Source organism: Bufo gargarizans, chromosome 3, assembly GCF_014858855.1.
Source record: "Bufo gargarizans isolate SCDJY-AF-19 chromosome 3, ASM1485885v1, whole genome shotgun sequence".
Taxonomy (NCBI): domain Eukaryota; kingdom Metazoa; phylum Chordata; class Amphibia; order Anura; family Bufonidae; genus Bufo; species Bufo gargarizans.
In genome coordinates this window covers 596764000-596783367 of record NC_058082.1, presented here as the reverse complement: position 1 = coordinate 596783367, position 19368 = coordinate 596764000, and the positions used below count along the sequence as shown (strand labels likewise).

The window sequence follows — 19368 nt, the reverse complement described above, 5'->3', positions numbered from 1 at the left end:
GGGCTTGCTGGTCTTTGTAGTGCGTTCAGGGCTACAGGTTGCTTCTTTAACGTCAGCTTATTGTATGATTCAAACACAAAGGGTAACGCACCTCATGCAGTGACAGCAGCCAGGGCCCACTCAGCACACAGCGTCATGCACTGCAGGTGATCGATCACATACAGATGTAGCCGAGCTGAGGTTGGACGACTCGTGTTGCCATCACAATGTGTCGTCACAGAACTGCGGATAAACCTTGCGGTCAGTCACTACGGTTTTCTAATACGTGTACATAAAGGTTAACCACTTTCTGCAGCATTATGACACTGCCTCAAGTAGGTACCGTAGTTAACCCCTTTCTGACATGGCTATTTTCCGTTTTCAATCCCTGCCTTCCCAGAGCCATAACTTTTTTATTTTTAAACGCCCACTTTTTTTAGACCTGTCGAGAGCAGGGAAAAAAAGTGGTAGATTGCAGCGCAAGTAACCTTGGCGCTGTAATCTGTGCCAGAAATATGCCTAGTATAGGCGGATTTCTGATAGTCAATGACCCCTAAAGATTTATCAAAACTGGTATAAAGGAAAACTGGATTAGTTGCCCATAGCAACCAATCAGATTCATCCTTTCATTTTCCAAGGGAGCTCTGAAAAATGAAAGGTAGAATCTGATTGGTTGCTAGGGGAAACTAAGCCAGTTATACTTTCTTTTTGATAAAGTGAGACTATAATGAAGTTTTGGGGACTTTTCTACACATTAATGGGTCTCCTCTAAAATAAAAATAAAGATGGAAAACACAATCTGTACACATTTTTACTTTAATCTGTAGCTGGGTTACAACCAATATGGCTGCCACAGCAATTCACATATGGGAAGTCATTTCATTTTTCCTGCACATCTGCCATGCTGATACATAACTCTGAAAATTAATGAATCGGAAGTCAAGGAAAGCTGGGTGAGAACCCTCTGATGGCTGACGGCAGTCATATATTAGTTGTCAAGCGTCCTGCCAATCCTCTTAGCCCGTTGACTGCCCTTTAAGGTTGTCAGGCAACACATCCATAGCAACCAGTCTCAGACTACTTATGTAAACTGACCGTGAGCTAAAGGTATGAGTAATCTGAGGCTGGTTGCTATGGACATGTTTCCCGACAACCTTGTATGAAAGGCTGTAGTTGCTAGGCAACTTGTGTATTGCGCTGCGACGCCATTCAGCTCAATGGCCGCTCTGCTACATAGCGGACGTGTGTCTTGTCAAGTTCGCCTTACAACTAGGCTTTTCTTCTCCAAGGGCAACTGTCCTGTTCATCTGCATTTACATATCCTGACCATGTAAAGCAGTCAGTGTGCGGCTTGTATAACAATGTAAATTGGGCGTGCCCTCCAAATAACTCCACACACAGCCATTAATGTCTAAACCGCTGACAACAAAAGTGAGTGCACCCCTAAGTGAAAATGGCCAAATTATGTCCAATTAGCGAATTTCCCTCCCCGGTGTCATGTGACTCGTTAATGTTACAAGATCTCAGGTGTGAATGGGGAGCAGGTGTGTTACATTTGGTGTTATCGCTCTCACTCTCATATACTGGTCACTGGAAGTCCAACATGGCTCCTTCATGGCAAAGGACTCTCTGAGGATCTGAAAAAAAATAAAAAAAATTATTGGTCTACATAAAGATGGTCTAGGCTATAAGAAGATCGCCAACACCCTGAAACTGAGCTGCAAAGCGGTGGCCAAGACCATACAGCAGTTTAACAAGACAGGTTCCTCTCAGAAGAGGCCTCGCCATGGTCGACCAAAGAAGGTAAGTGTACGTGCTCAGCGTCATCTCCAGAGGTTGTATGAGTGCTGCCGGCATTGCTGCAGAGATTACAGGGGTGGGGGTCCGCCTGTCAGTGCTCAGACCAAACACAGTTTGCTGAAGACAAGCAGACTACGGATGTGGACTACTGGAACCGTGTCCTGTGGTCTGATGAGACCAAGATAAGCGTATTTGGTTCAGATGGTGTCAAGTGTGTGTGGCGGCAACCAGGTGAGGAGTACAAAGACAAGCGTGTCCTGCCTACAGTCAAGCAGGGTAGTGGGAGTGTCATGGTTTAGGGCTGCTGGCTGTGGGAAGCTACAATTCATTGAAGAAACCATGAATGCCAACATGTCCTGTGACATACTGAAGCAGAACATGATCCCCTCCCTTCAGAAACTGGGCCACAGGGCAATAACGACCCCAAACACCTCTATGACTACCACTGTCTTACTAAAGGATAGGAGGGTAAAGGAGCTGGACTGGCCAAGCATGTCTCCAGACCTAAACCCTATTGAGCATCTGTGGGGCATCCTCAGACGGAAGGTGGAGGAGCCCAAGGTCTCTAACAGCCACCAGCTCCGTCATCATGGAGGAGTGGAAGAGGATTCCAGTGGAATCTGTGAAGGTCTACTGATCTCCATGCCCAAGAGAGTTAAGGCAGTGCTGGAAAATAATGGTGGCCACACAAAATATTGACACTTTGGGAACAATTTGGTCATTTTCACTTAGGGGTGTACTCACCTTTGTTGCCAGCAGTTTAGACATTAATGGCTGTGTGTTGAGTTATTTTGAGGTCACACCAAATTTACACCGTTATACAAGCTGTACACTGACTACTTTACATTGTATAAAAGTGTCAGATCTTCAGGGTTGTCCCATGAAAAAATATAATAAAATAATTACCAAAATGTGAGGGGTGTACTGACTTTTGTGAGATACTGTAGGTAATAATTGTTTTTTTTATGTGACAACCCCTTATAACTATCAGCATTAAAGGGTTTTTTCAACTGATGACCTATCCTCAATATAGGTTATCTGTATTTGATCAGCGGGGGTCTGAGGCGACTGCAGTGCTCTGGTGAGTGCCACCTCCTCCTCGTAGCTTACCAAACATAGCGCCGTATCATTATATAGTGGCTGTGCTTGGTATTGCAGCTCAGCCCCATTCACTTGAATGGGAATAATTTGCGCCTAGGCCATGTGACATCATTGGCCTAGGGTAAGCTGCGAGAAGGCCGAGGCTTTCTCAAACAGCAGATCAGTGGGGGTCCAGCACCAATCAGATACTGATTACCTATATCTTCTCATTTTGCCAGGGTATTTCTCCCTGTGGTGATACAAAATAACTCGCAAAAGAGTTCCTGACCAACATGCCACTCACAGGCCCTCGAACCGTGCTCCATGCCACGTCATGTAGCGGGTTACTGAGGATGTCCTCGAAGACAAAGCCATCCCTTAAAAGCACCAGGTTATGCAGAACGCAGGCGGCCCTGATAATGTCCTGCACAAAGTTAGCTTCCAGCTGTATTGGGGCATAGAAGACTCGCCACTTGTTGGCCAGTAGGCCGAACGCACTGTCTATGGCTCGCCTTGCCCGGATCAGCCTGTAATTAAACACCTTCTGGACTGGAGTGATGTTCCTATTGGGGTAGGGTCTCAAAATGTTCTTGGTGAGCCCAAACGCTTCGTCTGCAACAAAAACGTATGGCATGGGTGGCCCGCTTGTGCCCAGCAATGGCTTATACGTAGGCAAATGTAATCTGTCTTCTTTCAGCTTACGCCCTAGATTGGACTTCTTAAAAATGCTACAGCACCCAGTAGTCCCATAGGCTCCAACATCTATGGCAATGAACTTGTAACTGCTGTCCACTAAAGCCAGCAGGACAATGGAGTGTCGGCTTGTGTCCCAGTGCTTGACTCCGCTGTTGGGCGGCATCTTCATCCTAATGTCTTTGGCATCTAAGGCCCCGACGCAATTCGGGAAGCTGGTGGTGGCCTGGAAGTCGTCAGCTATTTTCTGCCAGGTTTCGGCAGTCAGCTCCGGCATGAGAACATTGAGCAGGGCATCACAGATTGCTCTGCAGGTCTCCCGGACAATCAACCGGATCGTGGCTTTTCCAATGAGGAATCGGAAGTGAAGAGATGTAAAGCTATGGCCTGTGGCCAGGTACCTGCAAAGTCAAGGAGACAACCTCATCAACCAAGACTTCTAGTAGAAGACAGTGTACAGGTTCTTACCTTTCTATTTTGTTCACCTGAGATAATGGAGGTGAACCATTACAGAGCCTATACTTACTGCTCTTCCTTGAATCGCCATCCATCTATCCTACAGGCTTTGGATCTTCAGGTTGCCTAGTAATCCCTGGTTGACCACCATTTCAATGGGGAAATAAAGTCAAAAGTATGTCATTAAACACCACATGTGGGCCACCAAGAAGGAAGAGATTGTCATACTCTAGACTGAGGCTTCTAAAAAAATGTTTCTTCTTCTGGGGCCTCACAAGTCAAAGCATGGTGGCACCAGGGTTTCGCTCACAATGTACATCCATAGGACACACAGCGTGAGGCCCATACCAACCTCCAGTTCCAGCCGCTGTACTCTCAGCGCTTACCTTCTCTATGCCCCCTGAAGGAAGTGAACTTAATACTTCCTGTTCCACATACTGATCTAAGACTAACACTATCTCTAAAGATGAAACCAATTATGATCGGAACCAGAAGAGCCATTTTTGCCCCATCTCAAAGTATTAAGGAGCATCTGTCAGCAGAGGCTCATTTGCATATATTAAATCATAATTTTTCTTAGCAATGCGGGCACATATGAATATGCCTTCAGCTGCCAAGTGCACATGTAACAGGTCAGCCAGTGTCATAGGTACAGAACTGCTGACAGATGCCCTTTAAATGAAACTTCTCACCTACTTCCCATTCAGAGATTTCTCTTACTGGAATTACTTTTAGGCTCTGCTCACGTCATGCCAGGGCCTGGGAGTTAATGGTGGCCTATGGCTATAATAGGACTTTCCCAGTATATACAGTTGAAACCAGAAGTTTACATACACTATATAAAAAGACACATGCATGTTTTTCTCAATATCTGACATGAAATCAGAATAAACCTTTTTGGTCAATTAGGATTACCATAATTATTAATAATTGCCAAATGCCAGAATAATGAGAGAGAGAGAATGTTGTAAGGCATTTTTTTGTATTTATGTCAAAAGTTTACATACATTTCATTAATATTTGGTGCCATTGCCCTTAAACTGTATAACTTGGGTCAAAAATTCTGGATATCCCTCCACAAGCTTCTCACAATAGTTGGTAGGAATTTGGGCCCATTCCTCCTGACAATACTGGTGTAACGGAGCCATGTTTGTTGGTCGCCTTGCTTGCACCTGCCTTTTCAGCTTTGCCCATAACTTTTCAATAGGATTGAGATCAGGGCTTTGTGATGGTCGCTCCAAAACATTGACTTTGTTATCCTTCAGCCACTCTGTAACCAGTTTGGCAGTATGTTTCAGGTCATTGTCCATTTGGAAGACCCATTTCCGTCCAAGCTTTAACTTCCTGGCTGAAGTCTTGAGATGTTGCTTCAGTATTTCCACATAATCTTCTTTTCTCATGATGCCATCTATTTTGTCAAGTGCCCCAGTCCCTCCTGCAGCAAAACAACCCCATGACATAATGCTGCCACCGCCGTGTTTCACAGTTGGGATGGTGTTTATAGGCTTCCAAGCTTCTCCCTTTTGACTCCAAACGTGACGATGGTCATTATGGCCACAAAGTTCAATTTTAGTTTCGTCTCCCAAAATGTAGGTCTTTGTTCCTGTGTGCATTTGCAAACATTAATCTGGCTTTTTTATGTTTCTTTTGGAGTAAGGGCTTCTTCCTTGCAGAGGGGCCTTTCAGCCCATGTTGATACAGCACTACATGGATTGCAGGATTTAAAAAAAAAAAAAAAAAAAAAAAAAAAAAAAAATTACCAGGAAAGATTAAAGGACCTTTAAAGGGCTTCTGTCACCCCACTAAACCTTTTTTTTTTTTGCTTACTTATAATCCCTACACCGCGATTTATGCCTACATAATCTAATTAATCATTTTGGTCCTGTAGATTTTGTTTAAAACATGCAAATTACCTTGCTACCAGCAAGTAGGGCGGCTACTTGCTGGTAGCAGCCGCATCCTCCGATCCTAAAGACGCCCCCTCCGCATTGTGATTGACAGGGCCAGGGAACGGGATCGTCCTCTGCTGGCCCTGCCTGTTTACATTCAAAATTTGGCGCCTGCGCCGCTCGCTCAGCCGCTCCATCCTCAATGCGCCTGCGCCGGGTGTAGATGTGACGTCATCAGGGCAGGCACATTGAGGATGGAGCCGCCGAGCGAGCGGCCGCCTCTCAGTGCGCCTGCGCCGATTGAAGACAGGTACGGCCGCGGCGCAGGCGCCAGATTTTGAATGCAAACAGGCAGGGGCACCAGAGAATGATTCCGTTCCCTGGCCCTGTCAATCACAATGCGGAGGGGGCGTCTTTAGGATCGGAGGATGCGGCTGCTACCAGCAAGTAGCCGCCCTACTTGCTGGTAGCAAGGTAATTTGCATATTTTAAAAGCATGTTTTAAACAAAATCTACAGGACCAAAATGATTAATTAGATTATGTAGCCAAAAATCGCAGTGTAGGGATTATAAGTAAGCAAAAAAAAAAGGTTTAGTGGGGTGACAGAAGTCCTTTAACATGTATAGCGTGGAAGAAAGACGAGACAGAGGGGATATGATAGAAACTTTTAAATACATAAAGGGAATCAACAAGGTAAAAGAGGAGAGAATATTTAAAAGAAGAAAAACTGCTACAAGAGGACATAGTTTTAAATTACAGGGGCAAAGGTTTAAAAGTAATATCAGGAAGTATTACTTTACTGAGAGAGTAGTGGATGCATGGAATAGCCTTCCTGCAGAAGTGGTAGCTGCAAATACAGTGAAGGAGTTTAAGCATGCATGGGATAGGCATAAGGCCATCCTTCATATAAGATAGGGCCAGGGGCTATCCATAGTATTCAGTATATTGGGCAGACTAGATGGGCCAAATGGTTCTTATCTGCCGACACCTTCTGTTTCACTGTGGATAGTGACACAATCTTACCAGCTTCCGCCATCATCTTCACAAGGTCTTTTGCTTTTGTTCTTGGGTTGATATGCACATGTCGGACCAAAGCGCGTTCATCTCTGGGACACAGAACCCGTCTCCTTCCTGAGCGGTATGATGGCTGGACATTCCCATCCTATTTGTACTTGCGTATAAAATTGTTTGTACAGATGAAGGTGCCTCTTTCAGGTATCTTAAAGTTGCACCCAAGGTTCAGCCAGACTTGTGCAAGTCCACAATTCTCTTCCCGATATCTTGGCTGATTTCTTTAGACTTTCCCATGATGCTACACAAAGAAGCAGTGTGTTTCAGGTGTGCATTTAAATACATCCACAGGTGTGTCTCTAATTAACTCAGATGTTACCTAACACATGACGACATATTGGCAGTCAAGAATTGTTTAACGGCATAGTAATCTTAGTGTATGTAAGCTTTTGACTTTGCAGAAAGTAATAAAAAAATGCCTTACAACATTCTCTCTCTCTCAATATTCTGGCATTTGGCAAATAATAATAATTATGGTAATCCTAATTGTCCAAAAACGGGAAAGGTTTATTCTGATTTCATGTCAGATATTGAGAAAAACATGCATATGTGTCTTTTTATATATAGTGTATGTAAACTTCTGGTTTCACTGTACGCTGAACTTGTGCACCAAACGTGGTGTGAACAGAGACCCAAGCTGGATTTAGATGAACCAATAATCATCCAGATCACTGGGAATGACAATTCCTGTGAACGCGCGTTCCCAATAATCTGGCCATCTAAATGTGCCGCCGATGAGCGCTCATTTATCTGGTGATCCTGACTTTCATGCAGGCACCACCGATCATGGCTTCTGGGCAGAAGATCATGTGGTCTAAACAGCGAACAGCTGCCCACACACCATGGATCCTGTATGAGAACGAGGGATCGCAATAGTAATCCCTCGTTCTTACTGCATGTAAATACGGCGGTCTTCTTCACTGGACGAGCAGCCAACTGATAGGAAGCAATGCTTCCTTCCCGACAATCGGCCGCTCCATCGGCCCGTGTAAACCCGCCTCAAGAATACGGTGTCAGAGAAACCCAGGACAAAGCTTAGGGTAGAACAAAAGAAGTTTGCTCCCTCTAAAGTTTCAGAGATTTGGTTGGGCGTTTTGCATTAAAAAATCATTTTTGGTCTTCTGAAAATGAAATGGTCTTGAGGGGGGGGGGCACTGCTGGTACCCCAAGTGATAAGATGTTAGATGCGAGCGAACCCAAGCTAATAGAAAAAAACATTTCTTCCAAAAACCTCACCTGTCTATGGGGTGTGTAGGGTATTACGGCTCAGCCATATTCACTTCAATGGAGCTGAGCTGCAATACCAGACACAACCTGAGGACGGGAGTGGTGCTGTTTTTGGAAGAAAGCAACCATGTTTTTTTCTAATCCTTTCAAAATAACCCGTTACGATTCCTGACATGACTGTTTAAGGGGATTTTCAGAGTCTTAAATACTGACGACCTATACTCTGGATAGGTCATCGCTATTTGATCGGTGGGAGTACGACACCCGGGATCCCCGCCTTTCAGCTGTTCAAGAAGGCACTGGTGCTCGCAGCAGCGCCGCGGCCTCCTCTCAGCTTTCCCTAGGCCCAGTGACGTCACATGGCCTAGGAGCAGCTCAGCCCCATAGTGAATGGAGCTGAGCTGCAATACCAAGCACAGCCACTATACAATAGACGGCGCTGTGCTTGGTGAGCAGCGAGAACGCCACGGGGCGCTAATGGAGCACTGGTGCCTTCACAAAAATGCTGATCGTCCAAGGTCCCAGGTGTCAGACCCCCACCGATCAGATACTGATGACCTATTCTGAGGATACGTCATCAGTATTAAAATCTCAGAAAACCCTTTTAAGGGTACGTTCACATACGCGGCAGAGGATCCGGCAGGCTGTTCCGGATTTTGTCGGATCCAGCATTGGCGAATTCCATAGTTCACCGACGGATCCCCATTTCATGCGGCGCTTTCTGTCCTGCCGATATCCGGCATTTGTGCTGGATCACCCATGCTGCAGATGCAAATATACCCTTATTAATCTTATTCCTCGCGTATTAACAATTCCGACATAACTCTTATGTTGTTCTGCTCCTCGGTTACTCCTACTAGAAATATATGAACAAATTGCCATCTAGGTGTTATCAGTTTAGTGCGTGTCCCAGCACAGTCTGATACTATTCAATCAGTGCGGCCAGTGTCAGACTGTGCAGCCCCCCCCCCCCCCCCAAAATGGTAACACCTCTAGTAGGAATAATAGAGGAACAACACAACATAGAGTCATAAGAAAAGATGCTCTGTTACTACATGGGGAATGCAAGTAGTTACCAAAACGGAAACGTCAGTAGAGGTGAGAGGTCCCCTTTAATCGATTCTATGTTATAGAATACAACATACTTAATGGTCACGCAGAGCCGCTCCTCCGGGGATATCGCCAGCCGCATCTTGGTGTCGCTCCGGATGAGGGACGGTCTCAGGTTCTCCAGCAGTTCATCGAACGTTCCCATTGACATCCTAAAATAATCGAAAAACTTTTTGGGGCATTTGCGCAAATCTCCATAGCGGAGGTGAAACTGCCCCTTGGAGAAGCGCTGGCTGGTGAGGGGGTGCACCCAGTAATTCCGGACCGTCTCTCTTTTCCGCTTCTTCCGCCTGGAAACGACGTAGCCGAGTAACAGCAGCCAGAACTGGATCTCGTGCTCGGTGGTCATCATGGGCGCGACCGGAGGAGGAGGGGCTGGAAGTAAAAGATATAGAAAAATGACAGACGTGTATCGTATAGGCAAAGGTTTACATGCGAAAACAGCCCGGAAGCAATACACATGGCACGATGTCAGAAATATACAATTCTTCACCATTTTCAAGATCTCTGCAGGCTGTCAGTGAATAGGAACAATCACAATTTGGAACCCGAATGTTAAAGGACACGGATGCAGGGTTCATTACAGCACAGCTCTGTCTTATAACATGATCAGAGGCTGGAAACAAGAAAAAAAAAAATAGTCCACAGACAACAAGCAGAGATCTTGAAAACTTGAATTGAGACAGGGTGAATTAGACATCTGCGGCACATCGTGCGACATTTCCTATAATGTATTTCAATGGTGTCGCAATGCGACTGCGACAGTCACAAAAAAAACAACAAAAAAACACTCCAGAATTGTTATTTCATGGGAAATTATATACAGAGGCCGGATTCAGACAGACATGCAATTACTGTCTATAGACACGGACATAGGTGGACGTCCGCATGGCGTCTGGTTGTATCAGTTTTTTTCCCCCCTCACCCATTCACTTGAAAAGTCTCGGATGCACAACAGACGAGAATGGTGCATGCTGTGGGTTTCTCAGCGCAGACCAGATGTGTGAACTGCACCATTTGTTCTCACTGACAAAAAAAATAAATAATAGAAATTTCGGATTCCTGGAAAACTCTGCATGCCGTTATGTCTCAGGCAGATATGTAAATGACTACAGTGTGGTCTGAGGTCTTGCCACAAGAGGGCGTTAAAGTGCTCCCCCCCCCCCCCACTGCCCTATAAAAAGTCTATCAGAGGCTACTTTTGGGTAGTGTGCCTCTTGATGAGCGATCTCGGACTGCTAGACCTGCCTCTATGACGCACTTGAAGACATTTTGGCCAGTTGACAGACTGAGAGGGGAGGATCACTGGACTGAGAGAAGCAGGATGGTCGTTTCGATGAACTGCCCACCATCTAGGCCGTTCTGACCTAGGTGTTAGGAGATGTTGGGAGGAGTGGTTACGTGAGGACATGTACACACTGAACAGGCTCCAGACAGCCCAGAAAGACCACCAGTAGAGAGGATAGCTTCATTGTCCACCATCCAGACACCGGTAGCCCCTTCATTATACCCCTGTCTCGGCACCGACCATTACCAGGGTATTAGCCGAAGGAACTCTGGTGTCACAGTAGTCATTACATGTCCTGCCATTAACAGCCAGCCGCCGTTTGCAGTGGTGTCATGAATGGGACATCTGGACTCCTACAGACTGGAACCGTATAGTCTTTAGTGATGAATCCAGGTTCTGTTTGGGATTCCATGATGGTCGGGTTCCAGTATGAAGGCTTCATGGTGAACGCTGCAGTCCTGTCTTTGCTGTGGAGCGACACACTGCCCCAACTGCTGGTATAATGATTTGGGAGCCATCGTGTAGTGATACAAGGGCCACTAACAGGTCAGAGATATGTGCAGGATATCCTGCCCCCACATGTGGTCCATGGCAGGGCTTCAGCAGGAAAATGCTTGTCCACACACAGCAAGGGTTCCCCAGGATTAAAACACCTCATTGGCTGCCCGGTCACCAGATTTATCACCAATCCAGCATTTATGGGACCAGCTGGGACGTCAGCTTCAGAAACCAATGAGTGTGCAGGACCTACAGGCCGAGTAGTAACATCTGTGGGCAAATGTGCTGCAGGACACCATATGTACACTGTATGCCTCCATGTCCAACCGTATCTCATCGTGTATCCAGGCTAGAGGCCGTATCGCATCGTGTATCCAGGCTAGAGGCCGTATCGCATCGTGTATCCAGGCTAGAGGCCGTATCTCATCTTGTATCCAGGCTAGAGGCCGTATCTCATCTTGTATCCAGGCTAGAGGCCGTATCGCATCGTGTATCCAGGCTAGAGGCCGTATCTCATCTTGTATCCAGGCTAGAGGCCGTATCTCATCTTGTATCCAGGCTAGAGGCCATATCTCATCTTGTATCCAGGCTAGAGGCTGTATCTCATCTTGTATCCAGGCTAGAGGCGGCCTAACAGGGTCCTAGAGCCTCCTTTCTATTGTACAGTTTTCCCAGTTCTCCTTTCGCTCTAATACTGTAATCACTTCCATGTATCCTCATTACATAGAACGTTTCATTCCAACATCTCCTCCTTGGTGTTGATTTTTACAATGGATCGGTGTGCTATGCCGCTGCAGTTCAGATATCACACAGAGTGAAAGGCCTGTCATGACAGGTGGTGGGTCCTCTTTAACCCCTTAAGCCACCTGTGAAGAAACCATATGTCAAGGATTGTCTTGTATTTGCATTAAGCCACCGAGTAATACAGTTACAACACTGTGACCACGGCCCCTAGATGCTGCTGTTAAAGGGGTTGTCCGGCCTTAGAGCTGCAACCCCCATTATCAGGACCTGTGGCCCAGAACATAAAAAGCAGACTCCACCTGTATGTGGTGCCACCACTGCTCCGTTTCCAGTCCCTGCAGGACCAGGAAGCAGCTGGGTCCTGTGACGGCTGTGGCTAATCATGGGCCTCAGCAGTCAAGTGTGCTGTCCGCATCCGTACGTCCATTCTGACGGCCTGCAAAAATAATAAAACAGGTCCTATTCTTGTCCGTTTTTCAGACAAGGATAGGGGCATTTTTTACAGAGCGGAGAAAAAAAATGGCAGGATTTTGATGGCATATTATCAGAATAGGCCATCGATATCAGATCGGCGGGAGTCTAACACCCGGGACTACCACTGATCTGCCGGTTCTGTGTGCTGGCGCTGAAAGTGGGCTCCCTGTAGAGTTTGGGACTGGTACAGACACTGCCACATTCACTCCAATGGGAGCAGTGCTGTAGTTACCAGCACTGTCCACTACAGAACAGATGGCGCTGTGCAGTCTGGGCTCTCAATTCCTAACCAGCTGATCGGCGGGATGCGGGGCGTCAGACCCCGGCCAATCAGATTTTTATGGTCTATCCTGGGGACAAGCCATGAGTATCGAAATCCTGGACAACCCCTTTAAGGGGTGAACTAGCCATAAACGACTACATGTAAAAATCGCCACCGTATAAAAGTTTGGCAGAGTTATAACAAGAGCTGACAGCATCACCGATGAAGTTCTGACAACTAGTGAAAGCTGACATACCGTAGTGTACTGACTACCTGCCCAACACCCTACGGTGGGGACAGATTTACACAACCGTCTTCGGGTACGGCGACACGTGGCGAATACGCTGTGGATATCCTGCAGCAGGATTGCAGTTCGTCGTGGCGAGGATGCGCACAGGGGGTCACGTCCATCCAATAGAGCTTTACTGCCTCCTAAATCCACCTGTAGAAGTGACATGTCGCAACGTGAATATCAAATCCGTGCCAGAAAATTCCGACACCATATAAGCAGCAGCGTGGAGGACGAAAACCGGATGAGAAATCTACCGTGTGAACATGCCCTTAAGAAAGTATTCAATGTACAACATATCCGTAAAGTGGCGAGGTATCGTGCCCAGGGCTCCGCAGTGGCACCATGTCAAGTCCCTTGCACCTGTACGGATATATCTGTCTGTCGTTCAGCTGTCGTGTCGCCCCCATATAGCGGCCTCCTACAGATCGGCAGGGTCTGCTGTGCCTGTCAATCCAGGACACAGCCTCAACCTTTCAAAATGGGACCAGCTCCTCCCAGTGCTGAGGATGGTCCCAGTATAAACCAACCTCCAGGCAGCTGTGACACCAGTACAACTACAACTCCACACACTGACCTAGCAGGATGCCTGAACTCAATTGGAAGGTAAGTGCACACTCTGGTGTAGACATAGCAGAGCTGAGGATGTATTCCGCACTACTGTCTTACACAGAAATTGATGCAATGGTTGCATTCTCAAATCCAGCTCTGCTATATCTGCTATTGCATAGCCCAGACTTCAGCCTCTTACCAGCATGTGAGGCCCTCCTCGATCTTCTTCAGCAGCTGCTCACCGTGCTAGTCGTGTCTGCAGTGCACTATCCAGCCGGTCTATCCTCCTGCTACAGTCTGTCCTCACTAAGTGACTCTCCTGCAGCCTCCATCAGGAGTGCAAAGTAAAACACCATCATTGAAGCAATCTGAGAAATGTCTGCGCGGAACGGTGCATGTCGGCCATTTTTATGAAGTCAACTGAATAGTCATCGCCTCTGACTGGTGACGCCTGAGCTGGAGACAAGTTGTGAAGAAGTACAGGGCGACCTCTAGCGTTCAGATCTGTATTACACAGCACTGCAATGTAATGGGGTAAAAAAAAAAAATCAAGTTTTTGGTCCGCATCCGAGCCGCGATATTTGCGGCTTGTATGCGGACACATTCACTTCAACGGGGCCGCAAAAGATGCGGACAGCACTCCGTGTGCTGTCCGTGTCCGTTGCTCCGTTCTGTAGTCCGCAAAAAAAAAAAAAATAACCCGTCCTATTCTTGTCCGTTTGGCAGACAAGAATAGGCAGTTATATCTATGGCTGTTCGTGCCATTCCGCAAATTGCGGCCATGTTGTGCTATCCACGTGTGTCAAATTTATTAATGGCTACGTGGGCGGCACGGGTCACAGCCGTGCATCTCAGTGTAGCAGTGATCCCACAGAAATGAAAGGCGTTGCAGTGCGATCTGCATGTTTGCTACGACATTGGCTCGCCAAAAAAAAAAAAAAAAACGCAGCTGTATTTTTTTTTTGTTGCAATTCACATGTCGTGGTCGACGCAAACACCGGAGTCACGCTGTGACCCCCCCCCCCCCCCCCTTCAATTCTATGGGATCGTCGCTACAGTGCGATGCATGGCTATGAACTGTGTTGCCGTACCCTTTAAAGAAAATAAAAGTCTGTGTTGCCTATAGCAACCAATCACAGCCCCACTTTTACTTCTTAAAGGGGTTGTGCATGAATGGGTTGTCTCATCTCAGACAATGGGGGCATATCGCTAGGATATGGTGCGGGAAAGTGGTGGCTCCAGGACTCCGGTCCGGCCACCACCAAGCGCTCTCCCTATAGAAGTGAATAGGAGCGCACCGCGCATGACTGGCCGCCTCTCCCGTTCACTTCTATGGGCCAGACGCTCGACTATATTCGGAAGCCCCATAGAAAATGAATGGAGGGCGGCTGTGCATGCGCAGTGCGACCTCCTCCACTTTCGGGGCTCCATACATTGAATAGTGAATGTGCTTGGTATCGCACCGTCTATGGGGCTGAGCTGCAACTAGGTCATGTGACCAATTAACACGTCGGCCTAGGGCAGGGTTTCTCAACTCCGGTCCTCGGGACCCACCTACCAGTCTGGATTTGAGAATATCCCACAGAATGAATACCTGTGGTAAGTCCTGATGCATTGACACTAATTATATCACCTGCTCAATACTAAGGAAATCCTGAAAACATGACTGGTAGGTGGGTCCTGAGGACCGGAGTTGAGAAACCCTGGCCTAGGGAGAGCTGAGAGAAGGCCGTGATGCTACTGCGAGCACGGGTGCACCCTCACACAGCTGATCAACGGAGGTCCCGAGTGTTGGAGATACTGATGGCCTACTCGTTAAAAAAAGTCTTGGAAAACCCCTTTTACGGAAGGATTCCGGCCAAAATAACTTATCTCCTATAAAATCTTAGGGCTCATGCACACGAATGTATTTTCTTTCCGTGTCCGTTCCGGTGTTTGTTTTTTTTTGCAGACCGTATACGGAACCATTAATATCAGTGAGTCCTCAAAAAAAAAAACGGAAGGTACTCCGTGTGCATTCCGTTTCCGTATGTCCATATTTCCATTCTGGAAAAAAATAGAACATGTCCTATTGTCCGCATTACGGACAAGGATAGTACTGTTCTATGAAGGGCCAGCTGTTCGGTTCCGCAAAATATGAAATGCACACGGATGTCATCCGTATTTTTTGCGGACCGCAAAATACATACGGTCGTGTGCATGAGACCTTAGTAGAAGTGGAACGGCACTCAATTTTTGATGCAAAACAATCATTTTATTGAGATAAATAAAGGCAGAAAAAGTGAAAAAGGCCGTTTAGTTGAAATGCGTCGCATCTGCCTTTGTTTAGGGCAATAAAGTACAGATTATTTTTCATCAAAAAGTGCGCTCCGTTCCCCTTCTTCACGCGGATGTGTGGGCCTGCAACCCAGCACACGGGCTCCACCACCTTCTCCCAGACAGCTGACAGATTATGGCCTCATGCACACAACAGTTTTTTTGGTCCGCATCCAAGCTGCAGTTTTTGCAGCTTGGATGCGGACCCATTCACTTCAATGGGGCCGCAAAAGATCCGTTGCTTCGTGGTCCACAAAAAAATATAACCTGTCCTATTCTTGTTCGTTTTGTGGACAAGAATAGGCAGTTATATCAATGGCTGTCCGTGCCGTTCCGCAAATGGCGGAACGCACACGGACGCCATCCGTGTTTTGCGGATCCGCAAAACACACAACTGTCGTGTGCATGAGGCCTATCTCTACACATTTATCTTAGAACAGGGGAATAGCCGATGCTTGAATGGCGCGGTGATTGAGCATGGCGCCCTGTCGCATCTTTCCAAGACCCTGGCGCCCCTTGCTTGATGACAATGCTCTTCCTCTGGAGAGGAGGACTCTGCACAGGTACTACCCAACCGCAAAAGGATTAGTATGAACCAAGGCTGAGCGTCTATCGGCCACCTCTGCATCTACGACCGATACCTACCTTTTCGCTGCCAGCCTGGCATCAACTATTCGGGGCCGTGCTCTCAAAGTGCAGCTATCCCCAGTTCTCATGGTTTGCATTATTTTCTGGTTTCAGGTGCTGGATAATTTTCCGCTGCTGATGTACATTTTAGCGGCGAAGACCTTGCTGCTGTGTCTGGCCTTTGCTGGTGTTAAGATTTACCAAAGAAAAAGAGTGGAAGCCAAAATGAAGAGCGAGCAAGAAGAGAAACGGAGGAAGCAAGCCGAGGAGGAGGAGGAAGCCGAGGAGGAAGAAGCCCAGAAGAAAGACAACTGAGGCAAGTGATGACCCTGCTAATGAAAATAGTATACCCCTGCCCACCCCCGGATCTGTTGCTGTATTAGGAAAAGTAAGTGTTATCCAAATATGCAAATTAGGGCTTAAGTGCACCAAGGGTGGGTCCTAGCCACTTAGTGCACCTTAAGGCCTCTTGCACATGACCATATGGCTTATTCAGTATTTTGCGGTCTGCAAAAAACGGATCCGCAAAAAATACGGATGACGTCCGTGTGCATTCCGTTTTTTACGGAACAGCTGGCCCCTGATAGAACAGTACTATCCTTGTCCGTAATGCAGACAATAATAGGACATGTTCTATCTTTGAACGGAAATACGGAAACGGAAGGTATACGGAGTACATTCGGGTTTTTTTTTTTTTTTTTTTGCGGACCCATTGAAATCATTCATTCCGTATATGGACTGAAAAAAACGGAACGTAAACGTGTGCAAGAGGCCTAACTCCTCTGTTCTGGACACTCCCCGCTTCATTTGATTGACAGTGACAGGTGTCCAGGTAGAGGGGGGAGTGTCCCAGGAAGCGGAGCAAAGGTGCACCGAGTGGCTTGGACCCACCCTCTGTGCACTTAATCCCTAATTTACATATTTGAATAGCACTTATTTTTCCTAACTGCAATAGATGAAGGAAAAAAGGTATCTATTATATTATCATTATTATATTTTTTTATCAGCTGAGCGGCTCTGCCAGGTGTTATGGTTGGTTTAATAGGGTTGATGCTGCTGACAGATGCCCTGACTTGCAGATGATTTGTTGTGTAAATTTTGATCCAATTTCATCCATTTTAATGTAGAGGGGCGAAATCCGCAGTAAATGTTATGCATACAGGTTTTGTGGCAGAAAACTCCAGTGTGTGGATCTCTCCCCATACAAGTGAATGGAGAGAACGCTGCAGCTGTTGCTGGTTCCGGTGCTGATTGGCGACAGTGCGGGGTGTCGGACCCTCGCCAAACTGATAGTGACTTATTATGGATAGGTCATCAATATAAAAGTCCTGGAAAACCCCTTTAAAGATATTGTACAATATGCCATCAATGGCGGATTATTCGGGGTGGGATCCTTTCTGCCTTCTTTAAGATAAAGACAGCACAGTTCTAATTAGCGTATGTTCACATGCGGCAGGTACACTCCGGGTTCTGTTCCGCAGAACATTACAGTATCAGAAAAAAATCTCATCTGCATGCTGAGGAAAAAAAATCTAGACCCGTAATTGACCCATGGTGTGGATTTGAAGGGTATGTTCACACGGCTAAATCTGCCACTGGTGCTAAATCCACATAAAATGCACAAAACTTCCCCACTGATTTTAAAGGGCATCTGTCAGCAGTTTTGTACCTATGACACTGGCTGACCTGTTACATGTGCGCTTGGCTGCTGAAGCCATCTGTGTTGGTCCCATGGTTTTATTATATGCAAATGAGCCTCTAGGAGCAACGGGGGTGTTGCCATTACACCTAGAAGCTCAGCTCTCTCTGCAACAGGCTCATTTGCATATATTATAACTTCATATTTCTCAGCAATGCGGGCACATATGAACATGGGACCAACACAGACACCTTCAGCTGCCAAGCGCACATGTAACAGGTCAGCCAGTGTCATGGGTACAGAACTGCTGACAGAAGTGCTTTAAATCTGCAATGAACAAAATTCTCCTGCAAAAAATTGTCGCCTTGTAGACAGAGGTAAACAACCTTCAGCACTTCAGCTGTTGTGAAACTACAACTCCCACCATGCACACTGACTTGGCTGTTTTCAGGACCATAAAACTGAATGCAGCATGCTGGGAGTTGTAGCTTCGGAAGTCGCGGTCCTCTGATGCAGGGTCCTGCACTGGGCGGTGATAATGTCTTTCTTCGCTCTTGCAGGTTACGTTAAGATCCGGGATGGATGGAAGGCAGAAGGAATAAGGAAGCCGCGGACTCTTAAATTATTACTTTAAATGTCATATTTTTCAATCCCATTTTGTACATAATGAAAAATAATAAATGTTTGTAAAACTTTTTGTAAACCATTTGTCTGATGTCAATGACCTGATGATTATCACCTATGAATAAGGATTTGAACGGCCACAAAAAAAAGGAAAAACTACAACTCCCAGCATGCTTTATGTTTGGATCCAACAAAAAATAAATCCATTAGATGCTGAAGCTTAAAGGCGAACACTGAATCAGAGTGCCGGCCTTGCCCGTGCTGCGGACCCCGTGGACGCAGACCCATTCACTTGAATGAGCGGGAAGTTAAAGGAATGAAATACAAGTTTTATTAAATCTTTTTCCCACAAAATGATATATAAATCTGCTCAGCTCCTCCTGCTCTATAACATGATTCCTGCAACTCGAGCAGCATGGTCAGCTTCCTTTAAATGCGTTATGTGGGTTGGGGCTCATTCACACGACCGTATGAATGGGTCCGCATCTGTTCCGCAATTTTGCAGAACGGGTGCGGAACCATTCATTTCAATGCAAAAAAGATAAAATGCGTTGTGGACCATCAATGATGGCTTAAGACAGGGATTCTCCACCTGCAGCCCTCCAGCTTTTGAACAACTACAACTCCCAGCATGCATGGCTAGCCTACAGCTATCAGGGCATATTGGGAGTTGTAGTTTTGCAGAAGCTTGAGGGCCGCAGTTTGGGCATCCCTGGCTTAAGAAGTTCTGCTTCCAGAAAAAAAAAAAA

The 19368-nt window shown here is 46.5% G+C and overlaps 2 protein-coding genes across 3 annotated transcripts; one reads left to right on the top strand and one right to left on the bottom strand.

Moving 5' to 3' along the window:
* Nucleotides 1-779: 779 nt before the first annotated feature.
* On the bottom strand, nt 780-13825 carry LOC122930819. 2 transcript variants are annotated; one of them, XM_044284455.1, is made up of 5 exons: nt 13613-13825; nt 12829-13014; nt 9342-9681; nt 3164-3953; nt 780-1616 (listed from the first exon to the last, which is right to left on the bottom strand). In XM_044284455.1, exons 3-5 carry the CDS (start codon nt 9656-9658, stop codon nt 1503-1505), a joined length of 1221 nt encoding a protein of 406 aa, XP_044140390.1. In that variant the 5' UTR covers nt 9659-9681; nt 12829-13014; nt 13613-13825; the 3' UTR covers nt 780-1502. The 2 variants fall into 2 exon arrangements, with proteins under 2 accessions (XP_044140390.1, XP_044140391.1); XM_044284456.1 differs by lacking the exon at nt 12829-13014.
* On the top strand, nt 13326-18701 carry SMIM11 (small integral membrane protein 11). The gene is made up of 3 exons (XM_044284457.1): nt 13326-13467; nt 16471-16672; nt 18556-18701. Exons 1-2 carry the CDS (start codon nt 13447-13449, stop codon nt 16669-16671), a joined length of 222 nt encoding a protein of 73 aa, XP_044140392.1. The 5' UTR covers nt 13326-13446; the 3' UTR covers nt 16672; nt 18556-18701.
* The last annotated feature ends 667 nt before the right edge of the window (nt 18702-19368 follow it).

Excerpts from the sequence above, each read along its gene's own strand:
- LOC122930819 (XM_044284455.1), bottom strand. The coding sequence starts at position 9,658 with ATGATGACCACCGAGCACGAGATCCAGTTCTGGCTGCTGTTACTCGGC. Across the intron at positions 3,954-9,341 it reads CGGCTCTGCGTGACCATTAA|GTACCTGGCCACAGGCCATA; the intron begins GTATGTTGTATT and ends TTGACTTTGCAG. Across the intron at positions 1,617-3,163 it reads GGAGCACGGTTCGAGGGCCT|ATCCTCAGAGAGTCCTTTGC; the intron begins GTGAGTGGCATG and ends ATTTTTTTTCAG.
- SMIM11 (XM_044284457.1), top strand. The coding sequence starts at position 13,447 with ATGCCTGAACTCAATTGGAAG. Across the intron at positions 13,468-16,470 it reads TGCCTGAACTCAATTGGAAG|GTGCTGGATAATTTTCCGCT; the intron begins GTAAGTGCACAC and ends TTCTGGTTTCAG.